At 36.8% G+C, this 25,860-nt stretch overlaps 1 protein-coding gene across 5 annotated transcripts in view; it reads left to right on the plus strand.

Moving 5' to 3' along the window:
- Nucleotides 1–25,860, plus strand: part of DYNC2H1 (dynein cytoplasmic 2 heavy chain 1) — a 264,211-nt gene that overhangs the window by 231,939 nt on the left and 6,412 nt on the right. For all 5 annotated transcript variants that reach the window (XM_031460657.2, XM_031460654.2, XM_064492852.1 and 2 more), the window contains 3 exons: nucleotides 3,937–4,046; nucleotides 12,157–12,238; nucleotides 22,052–22,168. In XM_031460657.2, the coding sequence (XP_031316517.2) occupies nucleotides 3,937–4,046; nucleotides 12,157–12,238; nucleotides 22,052–22,168 (309 nt within the window). The remainder of the gene's footprint in view (nucleotides 1–3,936; nucleotides 4,047–12,156; nucleotides 12,239–22,051; nucleotides 22,169–25,860) is intronic.

Consider the following 25,860-nt stretch of genomic DNA (forward strand, 5'->3'; position numbering starts at 1 on the left):
TCCAGTCATCTGTTGAAGGACATTTAGGCTGTTTCCATGTCATGGCTATTGTAAATAGTGCTGCTGTGAACATTGGGGTGCAGGTATCATTTTGAAGTAGGGTTCCTTCTGGATATATGCCCAGGAGCGGGATTCCTTGGTCATATGGTAAGTCTGTTCATAGTCTTTTGAGGAATCTCCATACTGTTTTCCACAGTGGCTGCACTAAACTGCATTCCCACCAGCAGTGTAGGAGGATTCCCCTTTCTCCACAGCCTCTCCAGCATTTGTCATTTGTGGACTTTTGAATGATGGCCATTCTGACTGGTGTGAGGTGATACCTCATCATAGTTTTAATTTGCCTTTCTCTGGTAATTAGTGATATTGAGCATTTTTTCATGTGCCTATTGATCATTTGTATTTCTTCCTTGGAGAATTGCTTGTTTAGGTGGTCTGCCCATTTTTGGATTGGGTTGTTTGTGTTTTTCTTAAGTCATATGAGCTGCTTATATATTCTGGAAATCAAGCCTTTGTTGGTTTCATCATTTGCAGAAATTTTTTCCCATTCTGTAGTTGTCATTTTGTTTTACTTACGGCTTCCTTTGCTGTGCAGAAACTTGTAAGTTTAATTAGGTACCATTTGTTTATTCTTGCTTTTATTTCTATTGCTTGGGTAGACTACCCTAGGAGAACAATTTTGAGATGTATGTGAGATAATGTTTTGCCTATATTTTCTTCTAGGAGGTTTATTGTATCCTGTCTTATGTTTAAGTCTTTGATCCATCCTGAGTTTATTTTTGTGTATGGTGTAAGGGAGTGTTCTAACTTCACTGAATTACATGCTGCTGTCCAGTTTTCCCAACACCATTTGCTGAAAAGACTGTCTTTATTCCATTGTATATTCTTGCCTCCTTTGTCGAAGATGAGTTGACCAAAAGTTTGTGGGTTCATTTCTGGACTCTCCGTTCTGTTCCATTGGTCTTTATGTCTGTTTTTGTACCAATACCATGCTGTCTTGATGACTGTAGCTCTATAGTATTGTCTGAAGTCTGGGAGAGTTATTCCTCCAGCCTTTCTTTTTCTTCAGTAATGCTTTGGCCATTCTAGGTCTTTTGTGGTTCCATATAAATTTTATTATGATTTGTTCTAGTTCTGTGAAATATGTCCTGGGTAATTTGATAGGGATTGCATTAAATCTGTAGATTGCCTTGGGCAGTGTGACCATTTTAACAATATTGATTCTTCCAATCCAGGAGCATGGGGTATCTTTCCATTTTTTAAAGTCTTCTTTCATTTCCTTCATCAATGGTTTATAGTTTTCTGTGTATAATTCTTTCACCTCCTTGGTTAGATTTATTCCTAGGTATTTTATTACTTTGGGTGCTATTTTAAAGGGGATTGTTTCTTTACTTTCTTTTTCTGTTGATTCATTGTTAGTGTAAAGAAATGAAACTGATTTTTGAATGTTAATCTTGTAACCTGCTACCTTGCTGAATTCTTCGATCAGCTCTAGTAGTTTTTGTGTGGCCCTTTTAGGGTTTTCTATATACAGTATCATGTCATCTGCATGTAGTGACACTTTACCTCTTCTTTTCCAATTTGGATCCCTTTTATTTCTCTCTCTTGCCTGATTGCTGTGGCTAGGACTTCCAAGACTATGTTGAATAGGAGCAGTGATAGTGGGCATCCTTGTCTTGTCCCAGATTTTAGTGGGAAGCTTTTGAGTTTTTCACCGCTGAGTACTATGGTGGCTGTAGGTTTGTCATATATAGCTTTTATTATGGTGAGATATGTTCCCTCTATACCCGCTTTGGTGAGAGTTTTTATCATAAATGGGTGTTGAATTTTATCGAAAGCTTTTTCTGCATCTATTGAGATGATCATGTTTTTGTCCTTTCTCTTGTTGTTGTGATGTATTACATTGATTTGCATATGTTGAACCACCCTTGTGTCCCTGGGATGAACCCCACTTGATCATGATGTATAATCTTTTTTATGTGCTGTTGTATTCTATTTGCTAATATTTTGGTAAGGATTTTTGCATCTATGTTCATCAGTGATATTGGTCTGTAATTCTCTTTTTTGGTAGTGTCTTTGCCTGGTTTGGGTATCAGGTGGCTTCATAAATAAGTTTGGGAGTATTCCCTCCATTTCAGTCTTCTGAAAGAGTTTGAAAAGTACTGGTATGAGTTCTTCCTTGTATGTTTGGTAGAATTCCCTGGTGAAGCCGTCCAGTCCTGGACTTTTATTTGTAAGGAGGTTTTTTATTGCTAGTTTAATTTCATTTCTAGTGATCAGTTTGTTCAAGTGGTCAGTTTCTTCTTGATTCAGTCTTGGTGGACTGTATGTTTCCAGAAACTTGTCCGTCTCCTCTAGGTTATCCATTTTGGTTTCATATAGTTTTTCTTAGTATTTTTGTATTATATTCTGTATTTCTATGTTATTTGTTGTAATTTCTCCATTTTCCTTTCATATTTTGCTTATTTGTGCTATTTTTTCTTTATGAGTTTGGCCAGAAGTTTGTCGAGTTTATTTACTCTTTCAAAAAAACAGCTTTTGGTTTGATATATTTTTTTCTATTTTTTTTTAATCTCTATTTTATTTATTTCTTCCCTGATCTTTATTATTTCCTTCCTTCTGCTGACTTTTGGGTTTTTTTATTCTTCTTTTCTAATTCTTCTAGTTGGTGGGTTAGATTGTTTATTTGAGGTTGTTCTTTTTTGAGGAAGGCCTGTATCGCTATAAACTTCCCTCTTAGCACTGCCTTTGCTGTGTCCCATAGATTTTGTGTGGTTGGCGAACACACTAGTTTTGGAAATTTTAATTTATCCTATTCTAGACCTGGCTGAAGATATAAATGCTTAGGTGGATAGGAGAGTGTTACAGTACATAAAACATAGCCTTTCTACACAATAATAAATTAAATAAACAATTTTTCCTAGACTTCATAAATCATGCAAAATGAATTACTGAGTAAATGAGAATTCTGAAACTTTTTAATAGCCATTACTGTGGTACCATCTCTGTGTACCAGCTGAAATAACAGACTGATTCAGAAATCATCAATAAGCCATCTGTTTCTTAAGGCACATTAGCAGCTGCAGGAAGTGTTACAGAGAAACAAATCACTTAAGTCTGCCTTGTTTATCACCTGGCTCCAACACTAACTGTGTGACTTTGGGCAAGATCTTTAAGCTTACCATGCCTCCATTTTCTGATTATAAAACGGAGATATTAATACCAGCTTTCAGGATTGTAGTAACCATGATATTAGAAGGCATACAGTAAGGTTTGCACAAGAATTTGTTTCTGTTATTCCTTCCAAATGGCAATTTTTAATTATACTCATCAAATATACTTTATTATGATATATATTTCTCCTAGTGGAGTAAAAATTGATTTCTAAAATGGCAAGTGAGTAGAAAGACTATTTAAAAACACCTTTTAATAGAAAATTATTTTTTTCCTGGACATTATCCTCCACTATAATACTTGATTCAGTAAGGTGACAAATTCACTGTTGAGTCTGCAACCCTAGTTCTGTTTATATTGTCAAGACTTGGTAACCCCAGGGACTCTGAAATAGACCCAGATGCGCAGTATCTCCTGAGCAAACTTTGAGGGATGGGTCATCACTAAACGTGGTAGTACAAACTTAAACACCATAAATATGGAGTTAAATTTTCATAATTTAGACTTTTTATTTGGACTAGGTATCTGCCAACAAAAGGTTGGGCAAAAAAGCTTTTTTATGATGGATGGATATTATGTCAGAAAGTATAACAGATTTCACAATGTACAGTGGGAATCTTTTTTTCCCTAGGCACCATTTCAAAGCATCTGGAAATTGTATAACTTCCTCATTGATAATGACTTCTGCATAATTATTCTTTAATAGATTTCTTTGTGTTTCAAGTTTACAAAGTTTTTAAATGTGTTTGTATACCCCTCCCCCAGAACTGGGTAGAGAGAGCTGAAAAACAGGCTCTTCTTTCCGATACACTTGACCTATCAGAACTCTTCCATCCGGACACATTTCTCAATGCTCTTCGCCAGGAAACGGCAAGGTAAATAAAAATAAATACTTCACTTATTTGTCTGAGAGAGTAATTATACTTTGATTTATTTACTTTTGATTGTCAGGAAATAAATCTGTTGTTGACTCTAGATAGTTGTATTATTTCTTACTACTTGACTTTTTAATAATACAGTTACCGGATAGTTTAAAAAGCATTGCTTTCCATTGTGATGTGTTTTTATTAGAATTGAAAAGGGTAAACTTTAATTTTTTTTAGTTTTGGTCATTTATCAAGACCTGTTTTTTCTAATATGGTAGGTGGAAGTCAAATGGAGCTATTTATTTGTTTTAGTTGAAGTACAGTCAGTTACAATGTTTCAATTTCTGGCGTGTAGGACAATGTCCCAGTCATGCATATACATACATGTATTCGTTTTCATATTATTTTTCCTTAAAGGATATTACAAGATATTGAATATAGTTCTTTGTGCCCTACAGAAGAAATTTGTTTTTTAATCTATTTTTATATATAGTGACTAACATTTGCAAACCTCAAACTCCCAAATTTATCCCTTCCTACCCGCTTTCCCCAGTAACCATAAGATTGTTTACTATGTCTGTGAGTCTGTTTCTGTTTTGTAGATAAGTTCATTAGTGTCCCTTTTTTAGATTCCACATGAGTGATACCATATGGTATTTTTCTTTCTCTTTCTGGCTTACTTCACTTAGAATGACAATCTCCAGTTCCATCCATATTGCTGCAAATGACATTTTTTTTCTTTTTATGGCTGAGTAGTGTTCCATTGTATAAATATACAACAACTTCTATATCAAGTCAAATGGAGCAATTTAAATTTAAGTGATTTAAATAGGAGTAATGAGATCAAGTTGATAGAGTAATAAGAGGATGTGGAGTTCACCTCCCCCCATGAACGCATCAAAAACACATGTACATGTGGACCAATTCTTACTGAAAACTAACTGGAAAATGGCAGAAGGATTCCTATACAAGTGAAGCTATAAGAAAGACACACATGTAATTGAGGAGGAACTGAAAAGAAAAGTGATTGATTCAGGACCTTGCCCCTGTGAGGGGATTCAGAGGAAAAGGGCAATTACTGGGAAGGATTCTCACCTTGGGGAGTAAGCACGTCAAGTCACAGGCTGTGCATCCCAGTGCTGGAATCCTTTGCAGAGGAGACAAGCCCCCTTTACTAGTTGGAGCACTGTTGGGATAGGTAGGATGAATAATAAAGACTGAGCTTCACTTAAAAGGAGCTCATACCCACTGGCTAGCACCTGGGGAAAGGGGGGAAGAGGTCTCTTCTTGGGGCTGCTGGGTTTCCCACAACCACATCATCATGTGCTCCAGCCCAAGCTAAGCAGGCACTCTGGCCCAACTCAGTCCATGCCACAGCATGGCAGTGGATCTGGAGGGGCCACAGCCAGGGAAAAGACTAGACTCTGGGCTATGTCTGAGTGGAAGCACAGATGCCTGCACAGGCAGCACACTGGATTACTGTATGCACATGGGCCTCACTTGCTTCAGCACTCCCCTCGTGGGACAAAGTTCCTGGTATGGGGAGAGGAAAAAACACATGCTTAAAGGGAGCAGAGCAGCTTCAGCCTGATGCACAAAGCTTCTGCTCCAGTAACATGGGCTCAGACCTCACCCCTGACAGCACAGTAATGGCCACTGAGCAGAGATGAAGTTCTGCCTCATATGCTGTGCCAGCTCTAGCTCCTCCATCTTCAACCCCACCCCTGCCAAGGTTACAGCTGCCAGCATACTCAAAGGAAAGACATGATGGCATCCACATCAAATCCAGATCTCCTGCCAAAGGCATTGGGCACACCTAGTCTTCATAGAGACGGTCCCACATAAGAACACCCCTTCAAGACTGCAATAAGTACTGGTTTCACCTAACGTCATACAGGCAGAGAAAATTAGGTAAAATGAGAAGGCAGAGGACCTACTCTCAACTGAAACTGAGAGAAAACCTGTGAGAAAATAAATAATGAAACAGAAGTAAACAATTTACTAGGTAAAGAATTAAAAACAATGGTAATGAAAGTTTTAACTGAATGAGGGAAAAGAATCAGTCATTTTAACGAGGAACTAGAAAATATAAAGACCCAGTCAAAAATAAATAATTTAATAACTGAAATAAAAAACACATTAGAAGCAGACTAAGTGAGCCAGAAGAACACATAAATGATTTGGAAAATAGAATAATGGAAATCATCCAATCAGAACACCAGCAAGAAAAGCAAATTAAAAAAAAAAATGAAAACATCTAAGAGATCAAAAAGACCTCTCAGATAATATTAAATATCCCAACATTCACATTAAAAGTGTTCCAGAAGGAGAAGAGAGAAGCAGAATGAAAATGTATTTGATGAAATTATGGCTGACAACTTCCCAAACCTAAATAAGGAAACAGATATCCAGGTGCTGGAAGCACAGAGGGTTTCAAACAAGATGAACCCAAACAGACCCACATGAAGATATGTCATGATTAAAACGACAAAAGTTAAAGAGAGAATACTAAAGGCAGCAAGAGAAAAATAAAGAATCATGTACAAGAGAATCCCCATAAGACTGTATCAACTGATTTCTCTGCAGAAACTTTGCAGGCAAAAGTGAGTGATATGATACACTCAAAGCCCTGAAAGAGAAAAACCTGCAACCTAGGATGCTGTACCCAACAAGATTATCAGTTAGAAGGGGAGAGAAAATTTCTCAGATAAGCAAAAACTAAAAGAATGTATCAATTCTAAACCTACCCTAAAAGAACTATTAAGATATTCTCTAAATGGAAAATAAGTAAGAATCTATAGGAAAGGGACAGTCCCAACAGGAAAAGTAAATATATAGTAAGAGTTGAAAGTCAATTAAATATGTCAGTATATAGATTGAAAGGTAAAAAAGTGAGAAAGCAGCTTTAACTGCAATGAACAGCTAAGGGATAAGCATGCAAATATAAAATATGACATCAAAACACAAAATGTAGAGAAGGGGAGTAAAACATGTAGATCTTTTAGAGTTGGTTTAAACTTAAATAACTATCAATTTTAATCAATTGAATATAATTATGGGTCAACACACATGAACCCCATGTTAACCACAAATCAAAAATCTACAAGAGACACACAAAAACCAGAAAGAAAGGAGCAGAAGCAGAGTACTAAAGAAAATCATCAGACCACCAGGGGAGAAGCAGAAAGAAGTAAACAAGGAATAACTACAATAACAACTAGAAAACAAGTAATAACATGGCAGTAAGTACTTACCTAGCAATAATTTATTTAAATGTCAATGGACTAAATGCTCCAATAAAAAGAAATAGGATGGCTGATTGGATAAAAAAATAAACAAGCCCATCACTATGCTACCTACAGGTGACTTACTTTAGGGCTAAAGACACCCAGACTGAAAGTGAGGGGGTAGAAAAAGATACTTCATGCAAACAGAAAACATGAAAGCTGGGGTAGCAATACTCATATCAGACAAAATGGACTTTTCTAAAAAAGGCTATACTGGAAGACAAAGACAGGCATTATATATGATAGAGGGATAGTATAAGAAGGGGATATTACACTCCTTAACATATATGCACCTAATACAGGAGCACCTAAATATATAAAGCAAATACTAACAGACATTAAGGAATAAATTGACAATAAGACAATATTACTAGGAGACTTCAGCACCCCGCTGACATCAATGGACAGATCATCCAGACAGAAAATGAGTGAGAAAACAGAGGTCTTAAATGACAAAATAGACCAGTTGGAATTAACTGATATCTACAGGACATTATATCCAAAAACAGCAGAATGAACCTTTTTTTCAAGTGCACACAGAACATTCTCCTAGATAGATCACATGCTAGGCCACAAAACAAATGTCAGCATATTTAAGAGGATAGCGATTATATCAAGCATTTTTTCTCACCACAAGAATATGAAACTAGAAATCAACTAAAGAAATAAAAATGGGAAAAGAGCAAACACATAGAAACTAAAACACATAGAGACTAAACAACATGCTACTAAAAAAAACCAGTGAGGAAATCAGAAAATACCTTGAGATAAAAGCAAATGTAAACACAACATTCCAAAATCTATGGGATGCAGAAAACATCCCTAAGAGGGAGTTTATAAAGGATAAAGGCCTTCCTCAAGAAACAAGAAAAAAATGTCAAATAAACAACCTTACGTACCACCTGAAAGAATTAGAAAAAGAAGAACAAAGCCTAAAGTCTGCAGAAGAAAGGAAATGATAAAGATCAGAGTAGAAGTAAATAAAATAGAGATTAAAGAAAACAATAGCAAAGATCAAGGGCTGGTTTTTTGAAATGATAAACAAAATTGATAAACCTTTAGCCAGAAAGAAGAAAAGAGAGAGGACCCAAATAAACAACAATGTAAGATATGAAAGAGGAGAAAGGACAGCCACTGTCATGTAGGTAAATAAGTCATAAGAGATTTCTACCAACAGTCGTATGTCAACAAGTGGACAACCTAGAAGAAATGGACAAATTTCTAGAAATATACAGCCTGCCAAGACTGAATCAGGAAGACATAGATGATTTGAACAGACCATTTGCTAGTAGTGAAATTGAATTTGTAAGGTCCAGGACTGGGCAGTTTCACAGGGGAATTCTACCACACGTATAAAGAAGAACTAACACCTGTTCTTCTAAAACTGTTCCCTAAAATTGAAGAGGATGGAACACTCCCAAATTCATTCTATGAAGCCACCATTTCACTGATGACAAATCAAAGATGGTACAAAACAGAAAATCACAGACCAGTATCTTTGATGAGCGTAGATGGAAAATTCCTCAACAAAATATTAGCAAACAGAATCCAACAATATATAAAAATGATCATATACCATGATCAAGTTGGATTTATTAAAGGGTCACAAGGATGATTCAACATTTGCAAATCAATTAATGTGATACACCATATTACCAAAAGGAAAGACGCAAATCACATGATCATCTCAATAGATGCAGGAAAAGCATTTGGCAAAATTCAACATCCATTCATGATAAAAACTCTCATAAAAGTGGATATAGAGGGAATATATCTCAACATAATAAAGGTCATTTATGACAAACTCACAGCCAGTCTCATTCTCAATGGTGAAAAGTTGAAAGCCTTCACTCTAAATTCAGCCACAAGACAAGCCCACTCTTGCCACTTCTATTTAACATATTATTATAAGTCCTAGCCACAGCAGTCAGACAAGAAGAAGATATAAAAGGCATCCAAATTAGAAGGGAAAAGGTAAAGTTTTCACTATTTGCAGATGACATGATAATTTGCATAGAAAACCCACCAAAAACTATTAGAACTAATAAATGAGTTCAGCAGAGTTGCAGGATTCAATATTAACATACAGAAATCTGTTCTGTTTCTATGCACTAATAATGAACTATCAGAAAAGGTTGAAAAAAAATCCTGTTTAAAGTCAAATCAAAAAGAGGAATAAAGTTAACCGAGGAAGTGAAGGACCTGTACTCTGAAAACTTCACAACATGGGTGAAGGAATCTGAAGATGATGCCAAAAAATGGAAAGCTATCCAGTGCTCTTTGACTGGAAGAATTAATATTGTTAAAATGGCCATACTACCAAAAGCAATCTACAGATTTAATGCAATCCCCATCAAAGTACTCATGACATTTTTCATGAGACTAGAACAAATGATCCTAGAATTGATACAGAACCAGAAAAGACTCCAAATTACCAGAGCAATCTTGAGAAAAAAGAACAAAGCTAGAGGTATCACCCTTTCAGACCTTACACTATTATACAAGGCTACAGCATGGTTCTGGCACAAAAAAACAGACAAATAGATCAATGGAACAGAATAGAGTCCAAAAATACCCCCCTGCACCCATGGTCAATTAATCTACAACAAAGAAGGGAAGAATATACAATGGAGAAAAGACAGTCTCTTTAGCAGTGGTGCTGGGAGAACTGGACTATATGTAAAAAATGAGATTAGATCATTACCTCACACCATATACATAACAAACTCAAAATGGATTAAAGACTTAAGACTCGAAGCCTTAAAGCTCCTAGAAGAGAACACAGGCATACCACTCTGACATAAATTGGAGCAATATTTTTGGATTCTAAGACAAAAGAAATAGAAGCAAAAATAAACAGTGGGACCTAATTAAACTTGAAACCTTTTATACACCAAAGGAAATCATCAACAAAACAAAAAGACATCCTATGAAATGGGAGAAAATATTTGCATATATGACATGACCAACAAGGGGTTATATCCACAATATATAATTAGCTCATAGAAGTCAAGATTTAAAAAAAGAAAAACCCAATCAAAAAATGGACACAATATATAAATAGCTCATAGAAATCAAAAAGAAAAGAAAGAAAAAGCCAATCAAAAAATGGGCAGAATGAATAGACATTTTTTGAAAGAAGACAGTACAGATGGCCAACAGGCACATGAAAAGATGCTCAGCACTGCTAATTAGAGAAGTGCAAATCAGAACCACAATGAGGTAGCAAATCATACCTGTCAGAATGGCCATCATCCAAAAGTCTACAGACAACAAATGCTGGAGAGGTGGTGGAGAAAAGGAGACCTTTGTATTCTGTTGTTGGGAATGTAAATTGACCCAGCCACTGTGGAAAACATGATGGAGGTTCCTCAGAAAACTAAAAATAGAACCATATGATTCAGCAGTTCCACTCCTGAGTATATATCTGGAAACAAAAACAAAAACAAAAACAAATTCAAAAAAATACATGCACCACAATGTTCAGGATTTGCAGATACTAACTACTATATATAAAATAGATAAACAATAAGGTCCTACTGTATAGCATAGGGAACTACATACAGTACTTTGTAATTGCCTATAATGAAAAAGAATATGAAAAGTAATATATATATGTATAATGGAATCACTATGCTGTACACCGGAAACTAACACAGCATTGTAAATCGACTATATCTCAATTAAAAAATAAAAATTTAAAATTGAGAATCACTATACTATATACCTGAAACTAATACAGTATTATAAGTCAGCTATACTTCAATTAAAAAGAAATTAATTAATTTAAAATAAAAATGAAAAAATAAATCAATTAAACTGTCAAACCAGGCTGGATCCCATGACAACAACAATGTCATGCTTGGAGCAGCAACCCTGGGAAGTGCTCGTTGAGCAAATCAAGACCTTAAAAAACAATGATGGTTCACACATCCTGAAGCTATAGCGATGAAGACTTTAAAACATTCTTCAGATGGGATTTATATAAAAGCATATTTCCCACTTAGATCTTCTCCCACATTCAAATTCTGCTCACTCCACCCAAATCCAAGTGATCAGAAAATTAGCATTCTTAGGTCCTACTAAAAGTCCAGATTGAAAAACTCTGGCCTATATCATAAGGAAAAGACTGCTAACCTGCCATTAAAATTCTTACACACCCCCCAAAAAGTTAAATAAAATGAAAAATGTAATTTTTCATTACAGTAGCCTCATTTGCAATGCTCAATACCCACGTGTGGGTGGTGGCTACCGTCCTGGACTGCATGGAAACGTGTTTATCTCTGCAAGGAATTCTGTTGGATAGTGCTGACTGGGCTTCTTGGTGGGGAGCAGTATTTGATGGTTAAGATCAAACTTTAAAAGAAATCTGGATTATCATATCATATATACTTTTTAACAGGTTAGAGTATAACAAAAGAGACACTTTCAAAAATACACGAAGAAAATTTAGTTGTTTAGTGATCTGGGAGGGTTTTAATTGGTAGTACCTCGGGATTATATTATAAATGTCAGTATTTCAGTTTAGATAACAAATGTTTATTGAAGACCCATCATGTGCCTTCATTTGTGGGTAATAGTCAAAATGGAGGATATAAAAATAAAAAGAAAGGACTTATCAAGGTACTTACACAATCTTGAAGAGGAAACTAGCAAGTTAACTTTAAAAACTGAAGTCTAAGGTACTGTGCATAGTTTAAGAGACCTGATTACCTGTGCAATGTAAATGTTTCCATTTTAAATAAATATGAATGTATAGAGCTTCTATAGCTCTTCAGTTTTTAATTCCTGAGAATTACTGCTTTGTGACATTTGATGCTTGACTTTTACAGGGCAATGGTCTGTTCTGTGGACAGCCTTAAATTTGTGGCCTCATGGAAAGGGCGACTACAAGAAGCAAAGCTGCAAATTAAGGTACTAGACTTATTTTAGTTGTTTATCTGAGTCAGAAATCACAGAATTACCTATGGTGGTAAAGAGATTTTGCTCCAGTCTCAAAGTCACCTATGTTTGTAGTGTAAGATCAGCTGAGGTAGATTGCATTCCCTATGTGAAAAATCAAAGTAAGTTAAGATTTAACATGAAACAACCTGTACAAAATGCAGCCTGTTCTAATGCAAAAATAAGAATCTTAGAAATACAACATATTTGAAAATAGAACTTTGATTAAAAAAAAAAAGGATACAAGTCTTGAAATTCTGTTAGGTCACCTGTTCTAAAGTTTAATTCAATAAATATTTATTATACTATAAAATATGTGTATAAAATTGAGACCAAATCTTGTCCTCAGGAGTTTACAATTCGTGAATACATTAGTTCACTGTTAAAATCAAGCCAACTATGTTAAAAAAAAAAATAGTAAGCCATCTTTTACAGTATAAATTTTCCTAGTTAGCTTTCCTCTTGAAAATCCATTACTCTTGCCATAATAGATAAGCATCCAAATGTTAATAACAAAACTAATGAAAGGCTGTAATGAAGTCCTCCCCGCAACAACTCCAACCTTCTTCCCCAGCAGTAGCGTTCTCTACCGTTCTTCTTTTCCATTCCCACACGTAGAATTGGCCTCTTAACTTTTTTCCACCGCTAATACATATAACACCTTGCAGGTCATAGTATGATTATCTCTGTACACCTATGTTGGTCTGTCTTATGAGACTGTTACATCATTGCAGACAAAGACTGTCTTACCCATCTTCACATCCTCAGTATCTAGTCCAGTGCATTACGTATAATTCAATTTTTAAAATAAATTAAAGACTATAGTTCTTTAACTTAGTTAGCCTTAGGCAACTAACTTTCCAGAAGTTCTGTTTATATAATTCTAGTTCCCAGTGACAACAATTTTCTTTTCACATCACTACTACTTTTTAACATACTGTATAATTTATTTATTATGTTTGTTGTCTTCCTTCCTCCACTGGAATGTAAGTCCCTTGAGAGCAGTCCCCCCCCCCCCCGGTTTTATTGTATGTCAGGTACCTCAAACAATACCTGGTGCATGATAAGCACTCACTTAAACCCTTGTTGAATCGTTGGGCTAAGGACCTGCAGTAAGAGAGTCACTGTAGTAGGCGTTACTAACGTCAGCTGTAATAGTTGTATTGTGTGCCAAAAATCTGATTATTAACAATAAGCTAGTTCTTCCTCTTTTGGCTCTATAGTTGTTGCAAAATTCTCCCTTGAAGCTAAAGAAATTAGAAAGGTTCTCTTTCATCCTTTGCATTGTATTTTAACCTTAGCCTGTAGCCAGTAAGAACGACCTTCGCTGTTATTGGTGCACATGAGCGGTTACCTCGTTGTTAAGGAGAGGGAAGGAGCACATGACATAATCCAGGAACCACGCTCGTTACCTGGTTGTGTGGTCGCTGGCAGCTGTGAACCACACACATTTTACGTAGTGTCGTTATTTAGGTATACTAATATAAAAAACAAGGGAAATGAGTTTTATTCTGTGTCAGCGTGTGTTAGTATTTCCAGAACTATTTTGCCCTTGTTCTTACAAAATGGGAATAAAATTATCTGCAACCAGAAAATCGCAAGCATTTTGTAGATGGGGAGGGAAAAAAGGCTGGCAGTAAAACAAGATTCTAATCTTTCTCCAGCTCAGAGCCATGTGACTTTTTAAAGCAATTAAAAGAGCCTTTGTCGTCCCGTTTATCAATGGATTGAAATAATAACTTCTTTGACATATTTATTACAAGAGTCTCTAAAAACCTGTATATGTTTGTGTATGTGTAAGTGTGCGGGTGTGTTTTATTATTTCTCTTGATTTGGGTTAGGTTTTATTGGGCAATATATCTTTTTAAATCAGAAACAAAAGTGTACTTTAATATAAAGTTCTCTATTTTATCCAGTAAAGCAAAATTCTTTCATTTGGCATTTGACATTCATAAAAGGTATTTTATTGTTAAACATTAAAATATTCATTGGTAATTATATTTAGGAACGTTTTAAGTTTGATAAAGTTACGCCTTACAACTTTTAAGTGAAAAAAGCCATCGCTATATATGGGATTTAAAGTAATTCAATAGAATTTTTCCTCTTTGGCCCCTCATTCATGTGAGCTATTGAAGCACATTTCCTAATTTCTTACCTGTAATTTCCAAAAATATGTATCAGGTAAAAAGTTTTTGTAAGCCCCTCACTGTTTGCACTTGGCAAAATCAGTAAGTTAAATAATTCATTTAGGTTCCTTTTAATCAAATTTTCCAACAAAAGGATTATTTCAATAGAATTTTGGATTTGAATTATATTTGAATTTTACTGTAACTGTAGAATTTAATTGGTTTTGAATGTTTCCAGTCTCTACCACTCTGGCCTGAATTAAACCAGTGAAATGTTCAAGCGAGGCTTTAGTTCCCAAACCAGTCGATATTTCAGACCCTCTAGACCTACTTAAGAGAGGATGTATATTGATTTGTAGATCCTGAACGTGGCCCTCTAAAATTCCCTCACTCCTGTTACTGATTTATTATTCGTTAAACAGCAGCTGTGAAGCTTAGTCTGGGGAAAGGCGTAGATGAAGCTCCTGTTGGGCTTGAGTGCTAGGTCTTGCCCGAGGCTGTGAGAGTGTTGCCCTGGCAGATCTGGGCAGCTCCCAGCTCCCCCCTTGACCACTGATGCCACCGAACATGAAAGGCAGAAACACGTCTCCCACTTTGGCAAATCGGGCTTGTTGAGCGCGCTGTGGCCTTGTTAATAAGGCACAGCTCCCTGGGACGCTGGAGAGTCGTGACCCGGTGGAGTCGTGTGGACACTCATGCTGCCAGTGACTGTGGCTGCCCCCTGCCAGGCTAGAATCTGCCCACATACCAAGTGATTGTTCTACTGTTTGTATTTCAGATCCCTTCCTGATAGAGCTTACCAGGAGATAGAAGTGAAAACAGGGAAGAAATGAGACCTTTAGACATTTGAGGTTTCGTGAGGATGGGCTCAGCAGAACTGGGAATTCTGTGCTTCAGGCACATCTTCCGCAAACGCATGCGAGCTGCCCGTTGTAGCTTAGCAGCCCCGCAGGGGAGACTCCACCACGTCTTCTTAAGCCACTTGTCTGTTGACTATGTACCTGCGTTATTTCAAAGTCGTGGCTATTATAAATAGTGCTGCTGTGAACATTGGGGTGTACGTATCTTTTCAAATTAGAGTTTTTTGTCTTTTCCTGATAGATGCTCAGGAGTGGGATTGCTGGGTCATATAGTAGCTCTACTTTTAGTTTTTTAAGGAACCTCCATACTGTTCTCCATAGTGTCTGCACCAATTTACAGTCCCACCAACAGTGTAGGAGGGCTCCCTTTTCTTTGCACTCCAGCGTTTATTTTTTGTAGACATTTTGATGATGGCCATTCTGGCAGTTATGAGGTAATACCTCATTGTAGTTTTGATTTGCATTTCTCTAATAATTAACAATGTTGAGCATCTTTTCATGTGCCTGTTGGCAATCTGTACATCTTCTTTGGAGAAATGTCTATTAAGGTCTTCTACCCATTTTTTGTTGTTTGGGTTCTTTGTTTGTTTGTTTTGATACTCAGTTATATGAGCTGTTTGTCTGTTTTGGATATTAACCCTCTGTCAGTTGCATTGTTTGCAATTATTTTCTCCCGCTTCATTGATCATCTTTTTATTTTATTGATGATTTCCTTTGCTGTGCAAAAGCCTTTAAGTGGTTAGGTCCCATTTGTTTACTTTTGCTTTTATTTCTTTTGCCTTGGGAGACTAATCAAAAAAATATTGCTATGATTTACTTCAGAGAATGTTTTGCCTATGTTCTCTTCTAGGAGTTTTATGTTATCATGTCTTATATTTGGATCTTTAATACATTTTGATTTTATTTTTGTACATGGTGGGAGGGAGTGCTCTAATTTCACTGATTTACATGTAGCTGTCCAGCTTTCCCAACACCACTGGTTGAAGAGGCTGTCTTTTCTGTTGTAAAATATGAACATTTTAAACTCACCAATCAAAAGATAGAGGTTATCAGATTGGGGAAAAAAATATCCAGTTATACACTGCTTATAGAGGTATGTCTTAGTCATGGCTACGCAGATCGCTGGAGAATAAAGAAATGGAAAACATGAAAGAAGAACTGAATAGTTATAAAATCATTTATGTTTAGTATAGAATCAATAACTTTAATGATATCAAACTCTCCAACACCAATTTTTAAAATTAAATGAAATTTCAATCAGGGTTCTATTTTTTTTTTTTATAATTTTTTGTACAAGTTTATGATTTCAGTTAACATTTGCTCAAACCACCTCTCAACTTAGTGGCTTAAAGCAATAGCGTTTTATTTTTTTCTCACAATGCTGTGGTTTGGGCAGTTCTCTGCTGATTGTACCCAGACTCACTGTGCATCGGCATTCAGCTAGGTCAGCTAGACTGGAAGGTTTGTGCTGGCCTCACTCATATACCTAGTAGTGGGTGCTAGCTATGGTCTGGGGACCTCAGGTCTCCAGATGACCTCTCCTGCTCCATTGGACTCGACGAGCTTTCTTCCACGGTGGTCTCAGTGCAGCGTTCCAAGAGGACAAGCCTCCTGAAACCCCAGAAGTTGTGTATAGTCCTTCTTCCACGCTCTGGTGGTCAAGGCCAGCCCACACTCACGGGGTGGGAAAGAAGCAGCAGCATTTACATTGCAACAGGGTGTACATACCACAGTAGGGGGAGTTTTTGGCCATATTTTGCAAGCTATCCCACAACGTGGAAAAGCTGTAGGCACAAGAGTAGCCAAAACGAATTAGAAAATAAAGAATACAGTGTTAAGTTTTGCTTTATCAAATGATAAGTTTTATTACAAAGCTCTGGTAACTGAGACACTATGGTACTGGTGTAGAGAAAAACAGAGTGACTAATGGAACAGAATAGAAAGTCCAGAAACATTCTCATGTCCTTTTGGAAACCTGACCTGTAACAAAAGCAGCAGTCATTACAAATCAGAAAAGGAATGAGAATTGTTTGGTAAATGATTCTGAGACAATTGGTGACTCATATGGAAAATGATAAAATTTGAGCCATCCTTGTATCATAAACAACAATTAATTCTGAATGATTTAAGAAGCCAAATTATAGAAATAAAACTTCTTTTTGAAAAAGAAGACTTTAAAAAAGAAACAAGAATACTGGAAAATATTCAGGGTTTCCTTAGACACAAAAATAAAAGCTTTAAAGGAAAAAGCTGATAAATTTGCTACCTTAGAATAAAAAGACACCATAGAAAGTGAAAATACAGACCGTAGACTGGTTAAAGATATCTACATCTTATATAAATGGCAAAGGATTTGTGCTTAAAACACACAAAGGATTTTTACAAATAAACTTTTAAAAAAAGCAATCCCATTGTGGGGAAAAGGGGAAGTAGGCAAAGGAATTTGATAGGTGACTTAAGTGAAGTGGAAACCTGAATGGCTAATAAACATAAAATACTCCTCACCAGTAATCAGGGAAATGAAATTAAACCCCAAGTTTGATACCACATTAACAAAATTTACAAATCTCAACAGGTGAAGTAATGGCAAGGTTATAGCATAATGTAAATTCTTACACAATGACAAGTATGCGTATAGATTGACAAGTAGGCATATAGTTCACTTTGGGGAACAATTTGCCAATATTAAGGAAAACTGAGAACGAGCATACGCTTCAAGCTAGCAACATCCTCTCTGTACCTAGAGAAGTTCACGCGGATGTGTACCATAAGGCTTATTGCAGTGGTATAGTAGTAAATAATTAGAAGTGATTTAAGTGTTCATCAGCAGAATGGACAAATAATTTGTTCTACATTAATCACAAAATATTGTGCAGCTGTTAAAAAAGAAAGAACAAATGGCTGCACCTAGACCAGTGATGAAGGAAAAGAAGAGGTTACACACTTTACATACAGCTTGGAAATTTGAAAAACAGTACCGTTCATTGTTTATGGATACATGTATATTTCTTTTTTAATTGAAGTATAGTCAGTTTACAATGTGTCCATTTCTGGTGTACAGCATCGTGTTTCAGTCCTACATACACATGCGTATATTCGTTTTCATGTTCTTTTTCATTATAGGTTACAACGAGCTAATGAATATAGTTCCCTGTGCTCTACAGAAGAAACTTGTGTTTTATCTGTTTTATATATAGTAGTTAATATTTGCAAATCTCTAACTCCCAATTTATTCCTTCCCACCCTCATCCCCCCACCCCGCACTGTAACCACCAGTTTGTTTTCTATGACTGTGAGTCTGTTTCTGTTTTGTAAATAAGTTCACTTGTATCTTCTTTTTTCTTTTTTGGATACGCATGTATTTAACAGTCATGTAAAACTATATTCAGGACTGGGTTGGGTAAGTGCAGAAAAGAAACAGGAAAGGCAAGGTGTATACAGAGGACCTCAGCGGTATCTCTCATTGTTTTTTGCTTAGAAATGCAGAACAAACGTGGCTGTATGTTCAAGTCTAGTAAAACTGATTGGAGGGAAAGTATAGGTTTAAAAATATTTTTAGGATTTTCTGTATGCTTAAAATATCTTTTAATTTTTAAAAGAAAGTTCCTAGCAAATAAAGCCATATTAAGTTATCAAAATAAAGCTCTGGGTTTAAAGTGAAATTCACTATTAAATTCAAGTGAAAAATCAGAAGTGTTCAGGAAATTCAGCATTGTATATGCAATAAGTTCATGGCTTTAACCATGTTTTTAGTGAACAAAGTCACTACTGTTAACTTTTGCTAAGCCCTTTTGTGTTGAGAAGCTAAGAGCTGAATACAATCTTCTACTTAATGAACAGCCTTTTCAAAATAGGCTGGGTCACGGTAGTGATTTGCCCTGTTCTTAGGCAGTTGTGGCCTGATCCACACTATCCCTTAGTAAGTGGTTTTGAAACTATAAACAAAACAGAATGGTGGCGGCGAGGGTCTTTTTCTCCCTCATACGTTTGTAGCTGCCCCTCTGTTTCCAGTGTTTTAATCAGGGGTTCAGGTGTGAATAACACCGTACAGATTTTTTCTTTCTGATTTAATAATTTTATTTTGTTTCTGAAAGGTATGCGTTTATTAGCAAATCAGGAGTAGTTAGAGAAGTGGTATTATGACAAGAGATGCACATTAGGTGCCTTTCACTTAATTCTTGGCAGTGGACTCAAAATAGTACATGCGTACAGATGTCAAGAGGCAGCCTCAACAATGTGGTTCTTTTAAAATAATGCAAACAAATGAGCTCTGATCTCAGTCATTATTGCTTTGCATTCAAGGGATGTGTCGTGGACAGTAAGGTCCTAGTGACCGGAATAGACTTCTAACCAACTTTTAGTAGAAAGTATGAAGTATGCCCCATAAGTAGATGTAAACAGCATTTTAATCTAGTTTACCATTTTAAGGGGGTGAAAAACTGGAATTACAGCATTGATAAAATTGGAAAGCGTGCTCTAACACATCACCCAGCTCTGTCAGGTCTAAGTGAGGTGATGACATAGTCTCAATCATCTAGGGTAAATCTGGGAAATATTTTGAAAAATTAAATATTATAGGCAAAAGTTCCTCAACTGAAATTATGCAGATAATTTCCAATCAAACCTTTGTTTTGCCTCACTGAAACGGATACCCTCTGTATAAAATAATTCTAAATGTCTAGAAATTAGAAGATGGATTAGATTAAATGAACAATAATAGGTAATACTTACTGGGGACTTACAGTAGGTATCAGGCAGTTTTCCAAGTATCTTAAGTTTAATGTTAGAGGGGAATTCTTATTTCCCACTCCTGGGTTTTTGTTTTTGTTTTTGTTTTTTCCCTGTGTGGAGGGGTATTTACTAATGTTCCTAGATTCTCTCTACCTTCTACTTGACTCCTCTCTTTGCAGGAGAGGCATCACTCACTGCAAGGCAATCACATCTGATTACGGGTTTGAGTCAGGAACCCAGGGGTGAACCCTGCACCTTCCTTATGCTTTTCTTTCGGGTGTGCCCGTTCCGCTGTGCCCCGTCAAGGCCGTCTCCGAGCCTGGTGCCGCTGGCTCCTCCGCCCGGTACTGTTACGGGTACTTGCTAAGCCGCCGAATTCCTGAGTGTCATTTTAGCAAGTCCTTTTGCCTGGGGACCTGTGATACCCTCCCAAGGATCTTTTTCAACAGTAAAGGTGATATTTGGGGCCTGCCTGCTCTTACTCCTTCCATTAATGCCGAACTCTGTCTGGTTGGAATAAGGGTAACATTTGTTGATAGCACTCCAATCCCTGACATATTATCACGTTGTTACGTAAACAGTAGGCAATTGCTTTTTGACATGCTTATGTTTTCATCCTCTTTACTTGAAATTCCAAAGTAGGGGAACGATAGAGGGTGTGGAGAGAGAAGAGCAAATTTAGAAGATATTTCCTGGAGGTGGCGGGACTTGGTATTTGATGGCATGTGGGAAGTTCAGGAGGAGGGTGTCTGATTAAGCAGCGAGATGGTCGGGGTGCCACTGACTGAAACAAGGCCCCAGAGAAGAGTATTTCTTCTCTTTCCCACCCCCTGGTTAGGAGAGGAAAACGGTGAATTTACATCTCTGTACATGCATATTACATAGTCCGGTTGTGACACTTTTACAAATTTCTGTAGAAACTAATTGAACTCAGAACTCAATGAAATTTCCGGAAGAGGCCTTAGAGGAATGATCTTGCCTCGAGTTTCTAGCACTGAAATTCTAATTTGCGTATGTCAAGGCCAGAGTACTTCGGTGACTCTTGAAGTAGCCTGCATAACAGCACATCAGGGGCACAGCAGAAAGAACACTGAACTTAGGGGTTCCGTAATTCTCTTTTTATCCAGGTCTTTCCGTTGTTTAAGTTGCTTATCTTTCCATGGAACAGAGCCTTACTGTGAAATGAGCTAATCAAAGCTACATGTCAGGGCCCCCTCTCCTAGGACCCCCTAGTACTGAAACCATTTCTAACTGTAAGATAGCTGTCAACTCAAAGTGTTCCCTTGACTCTAAAATTCTATAGTACTTTCATTTGTATGTGAAAACTTTAAAAATACCATACAATATTTGTAAGATTGTTTATATTTTCTATCAAGTTTAAATTAGAATATAGATGTGGGTCTGAATGCAAAATGCAGACTACACTTGTTGCCTTTAGATAAACTCAGTAGATTAATGCTACAGAAACTAAAAGCATGAACATTTTTTAAGGAGAAATATGAAACTAATCTTACCAAAAGAATTATATTTTTACTTTTATTATTTCTAAATTGTCCTTTATACTTGTAGAGTAAGAGATTAATTAACTGTTTCTTTTAATTCTTCTTTTAGCTCTGCATGACATGTCAAGAATTTTTCAAATTAAACTTTCTGAATTTGGTTCTGTTCCTTAAAAAATGATGTCAGACTTCCAAGCAGGGAACACATGTCTTGTTCTCTAATAATGCTTTTCTTTACTCCTCTTGGAAAATGAGTAACTTTTTGGCTTTGTCATTATATTTCTATTAATCTAATGCCAAGGCACTAATACCAATGCCATTTAGAAGAATTTTTTTCTAAAATATTTGGTAAAGTTGAGAATTCAGTCTAAAGGAGGTTCACAGTGAGCACTGATTCAGATCTTTACCATCTTTGTTCTCAAATATGATACTATAATGTTTGTTCTCATACGATTTGGAATACGTAGTCCCAGTGGAAATTGTTGCCTTTCGTCTGAAGATACAGTCCAGCAACTCCTGCCATGTCAGGCTTTAATACGTATTTTAATGGTCTGTGTGTTTCTGTGACAGATCAGCGGCTTGTTACTGGAAGGGTGCAGTTTTGATGGAAATCGGCTTTCTGAAAACCAGCATGATTCTCCTAGTGTATCGTCAGTTCTCCCCTGTTTCATGGGCTGGATTCCACAGGTAATGCATATCTCACAGATACAAGTTTTAATTTAGTCAATTCATTCTTAGATTTTATCTTTTCAATAAGATATTCTTGGCCTATATATTTTTTGTTCACTTTCCCATCTCACCTGTATTTGAACGAATTTACAGTCAAAATATTGTGTCCTTTGTAATTTTTAAGATGTATAGGACAGTTTAAAAACCTTCATTTTGCTATAGAAAGAATAACATTATGGTTTTTAATTTTTAAGTAATTTATAGCCTAATAAAAAAGCCTTAAGTGGTACTATGAACTACCACATGTTTCGTTTTCCTGTTATTTTCAGCACTGTGCTAAACACTGTGTATACTCACCTCAGATACTCTTCTGAGCAGCCCTGCAAGGTGATTATTATTATTCCCGTTTTCAAATGAGGAACTGTGTGCTCACGTAACTTCTCCGTAGCTTGGCATGCAAAAATCAACAGTATCAAGATGTTAATATACATCTGGCTTTTACATCATAACATGTCACTGGGCTGCTGATGGGCAGACGAGGAAAATTGTCTTGACAAAGACGTATTCTGTTAACTTTTTCCCTTTCAAAACCTTCAGTTGTTGAAAAAACTTTCAACAGTAGAATTGGGGGATATTTGCCTTTGAAGTAGGACGTAGCTATAGGTGAAGCACATAACTTTTTCTTAACACGAAAAGTTAAAAAGGTAAGTATGAATATATGTAAATAAACTTCAAACTTTTGATCTAATTACCAACAAAACTACTTCCTATACTGCTTACTACGAGATAAATAAGTTTTCTAGTTGGGAAATGGTCCATTGAATTTTCCAATCATTGTCATTCTTTTTGTAAAATAAAAAAATCAAAAGCATCAGAATATTTATTTTAAAATAAAAACTCATAAAGCTGCAGCAATAATTAGCAGTCATTGCTCAGAGGGATTGTCTGACTTAAGAGAACATGCATTTTTTTGAAACTCCCCATTTTCCCTCCGTATCAGCTTCATTTTCTCTAGCAGTGGAGTAACATAATAGATACAGAGGGGAGAAGTTGAAATAATCTTTATTTTATTTCAGTCTGTCTATTAATTCCTGTAAGAAATTTACATCAAAATGTTGGCAAATTAGGGATTGCACACATTAGGTATGTGCTCCGAATTGAAAGTTACATGTAAAAGTTAAGGTTGGGATTCGCTAAAGGTTATAGCCATACATACAAAGTTGTACACGATGACGGAGGAATTCAGATGAGTCCAGATTCTGTGAAGTGTTAACTCTCTGGCAAACAAAATTAAAAGCCACCTAATGACCTTGATGGGGGGTGGTGGGGGGAAGTAGGACATGTATAAACTGGTTCACTTAAGGAGAAACCCCAGCAATCCAAACAGAGCCCGGAGAGTAACTGAGTAGGCGTAAACACAGAAGAACGTGAGATGGAGCAACGCCCACGTAACTGACCGCGCACTAAATGCAAGTCAGGAATGTAACAGACTGGACACAGCCAGTCTGTTGCTGGGTTGTATGAAGAGCAGCATAACATGCCAAGACTTGGAATTTAGCCCTCGGCGGTATTTTGCTTTGAGAATTCTTTCTGCCCAATTTTTTCTTACTGAAGTACAGTCAGTTACAATGTGTCTGTCTCTGATGGACAGCACAATGTCCCAGCCATGCATTTACGTACATATATCCGTTTTCATGTTTTTTTCCATCAAAGGCTACTGCAAGGTAGTCATTCTAAGTGACATAAGCCAGAAAGAGAAAGGAAAATACCCAACTTTATTTACCCCACTTTGAAAAATCAGAATCGGAATAGAAAGCTGAAAAAAAAAAGACTCTTTACATAAAGAGGGGTAAAATTAATTGGAGTATTTAGCCAATAAAAAGATGACTGCAAGATAATCTAAAATTTTTATTTTTATAAAAGGGATTTTTCCCCAAGGCTTTTGCAATTTTTAATAACATGAGAAGGAAGGATTTATGGCGTTTCCCCACCTCTTTTTTCCCCTCCTTCCTTTGCAGTGAGCCTCCTCTTTCCATCTGACCCTACTGCTTTCAGGCTGCCTCTCCTATATCAGCTGAAAAAGCACAGACTATAAGGCATATTGCTAAGTGTTTCAGAACACAAAATTTTGGAGTCCAATAGACCAAATTCCAGTCCTAGCTCCCAAATATATGAGCCGGATGATTCGGGGTAAATTACCTAACCTCGCTGAGCCAGTTTCCTCATTTGAAAGTGGAGATAGTGATGTTTCTGTAGGACCGCTTTGAGGATTAGATAAATTGCTGTGTGTGAAGTACCCAGCAGTGCATCATACACGGTAGGTCTAACTGGTCCTGATGCCAGTGTTTTTCAGTGTTTTTATTATACTATGGTAATAATGATCTTATTTCATATAGTGCGTTATTGTGTACTGAGTGCCTTTGCTCATCATTAAATACTTGAGTTCTTACATACCATATTCTCAACACTGGGCTTAACAAAAATAAACCTCTTCCATCAAAGGGTCTTCTGTTGAGTGAGGGAGCAAACAGGTAAAGAAACGATTGCAGTTCAGAGTTACCACAGTACAGTCACAGAGGTTTGCATCAAGTGCCTTAGCAAATGACAGAGACCTCGGCTCTGTCGTATGTAAGCAAATGAGGGGAAGTCAGGGACCTCACAGGGAGAGGAGGCAGCTTCTCAGCACCGTAGTCACAGTAGGAGGAAGAAAAGTTCAAGGACAGATTCAAGAAAGGAAGGGGCAAGGCATTCCATGTAGAAGGGGAAGCATTCTTGAATGCACGGAGGTATGAAAAGAATTTAGGTTGTTCTGGGAACTGGGATACATCCGGACCGTGTGGTTCATATGGAAGAGTGGGAGGGATGTGGTTAGAAAGGAAGGCTGAGACCAAGTATGACAAGCCGCGTAGCCACACCACGGAGTTCAGGCTGTCTTACGGTCCGTAGAAAACCATGAAGAATGCAGAACAGGGGTGTGATAACATCAGATTTTTACTTTTAGAAAATCAGTCTAGCACTGAGACAGCTGATGATTGGCACAGGGTGAAATGCAGTGACACTTGCCTTTCACAGCAGTCCTCTGAGTTTGGTAAAGCACTTTTTCTCTCTATTTGGCTGGGAAACTGAGAATCTGGTAAACTCATTTGTTAGGGGCCCCCCAGTGGTAGCACGAGTGTTTAAACAGTAATAATTAGCATTTGTTTTATTGATTAATTGCCAAGCACTGTGCAAAGTGTTTAGAATACAAAATATTTAGACTTAAGTTTAAAAGATTATGTCATTGTGACCAAGATGAAGATAACATATTAATAGGTAGGCAACTGAGATTCAAAACCAGGTGCTCGCTCTTAAATCTTAGACCTCATACTGAGCCAACCAAACGGTATAAACCAGAGTCTGGAAAATAACAGCCCACAGGCCACATCCCACGTGCTGCCTGTTTTTGTGCAGCGCACAGCGTGAATGATTTTTACATTTTTAAACTGATGAAACACTCAGAAGGATAATATTTCATGACATGTGAAAATTATATGAAATTCAAATTTCAGTGTCCATGAAGTTTCATTTGGAAACCAGCTATGCCCGTGTGTGTAGACGTTGTCTGTGGCTGCTTTTGGACCCCCACCGCAGAGCTGGTGTGTCCGAGACCACACAGGCCATAAATCCTAAAACATTTACTGTTTGGCCTCTTCAGAAAAGCTTGCCAACTG

This window comes from Camelus dromedarius, chromosome 12 (genome assembly GCF_036321535.1).
Source record: "Camelus dromedarius isolate mCamDro1 chromosome 12, mCamDro1.pat, whole genome shotgun sequence".
Taxonomy (NCBI): domain Eukaryota; kingdom Metazoa; phylum Chordata; class Mammalia; order Artiodactyla; family Camelidae; genus Camelus; species Camelus dromedarius.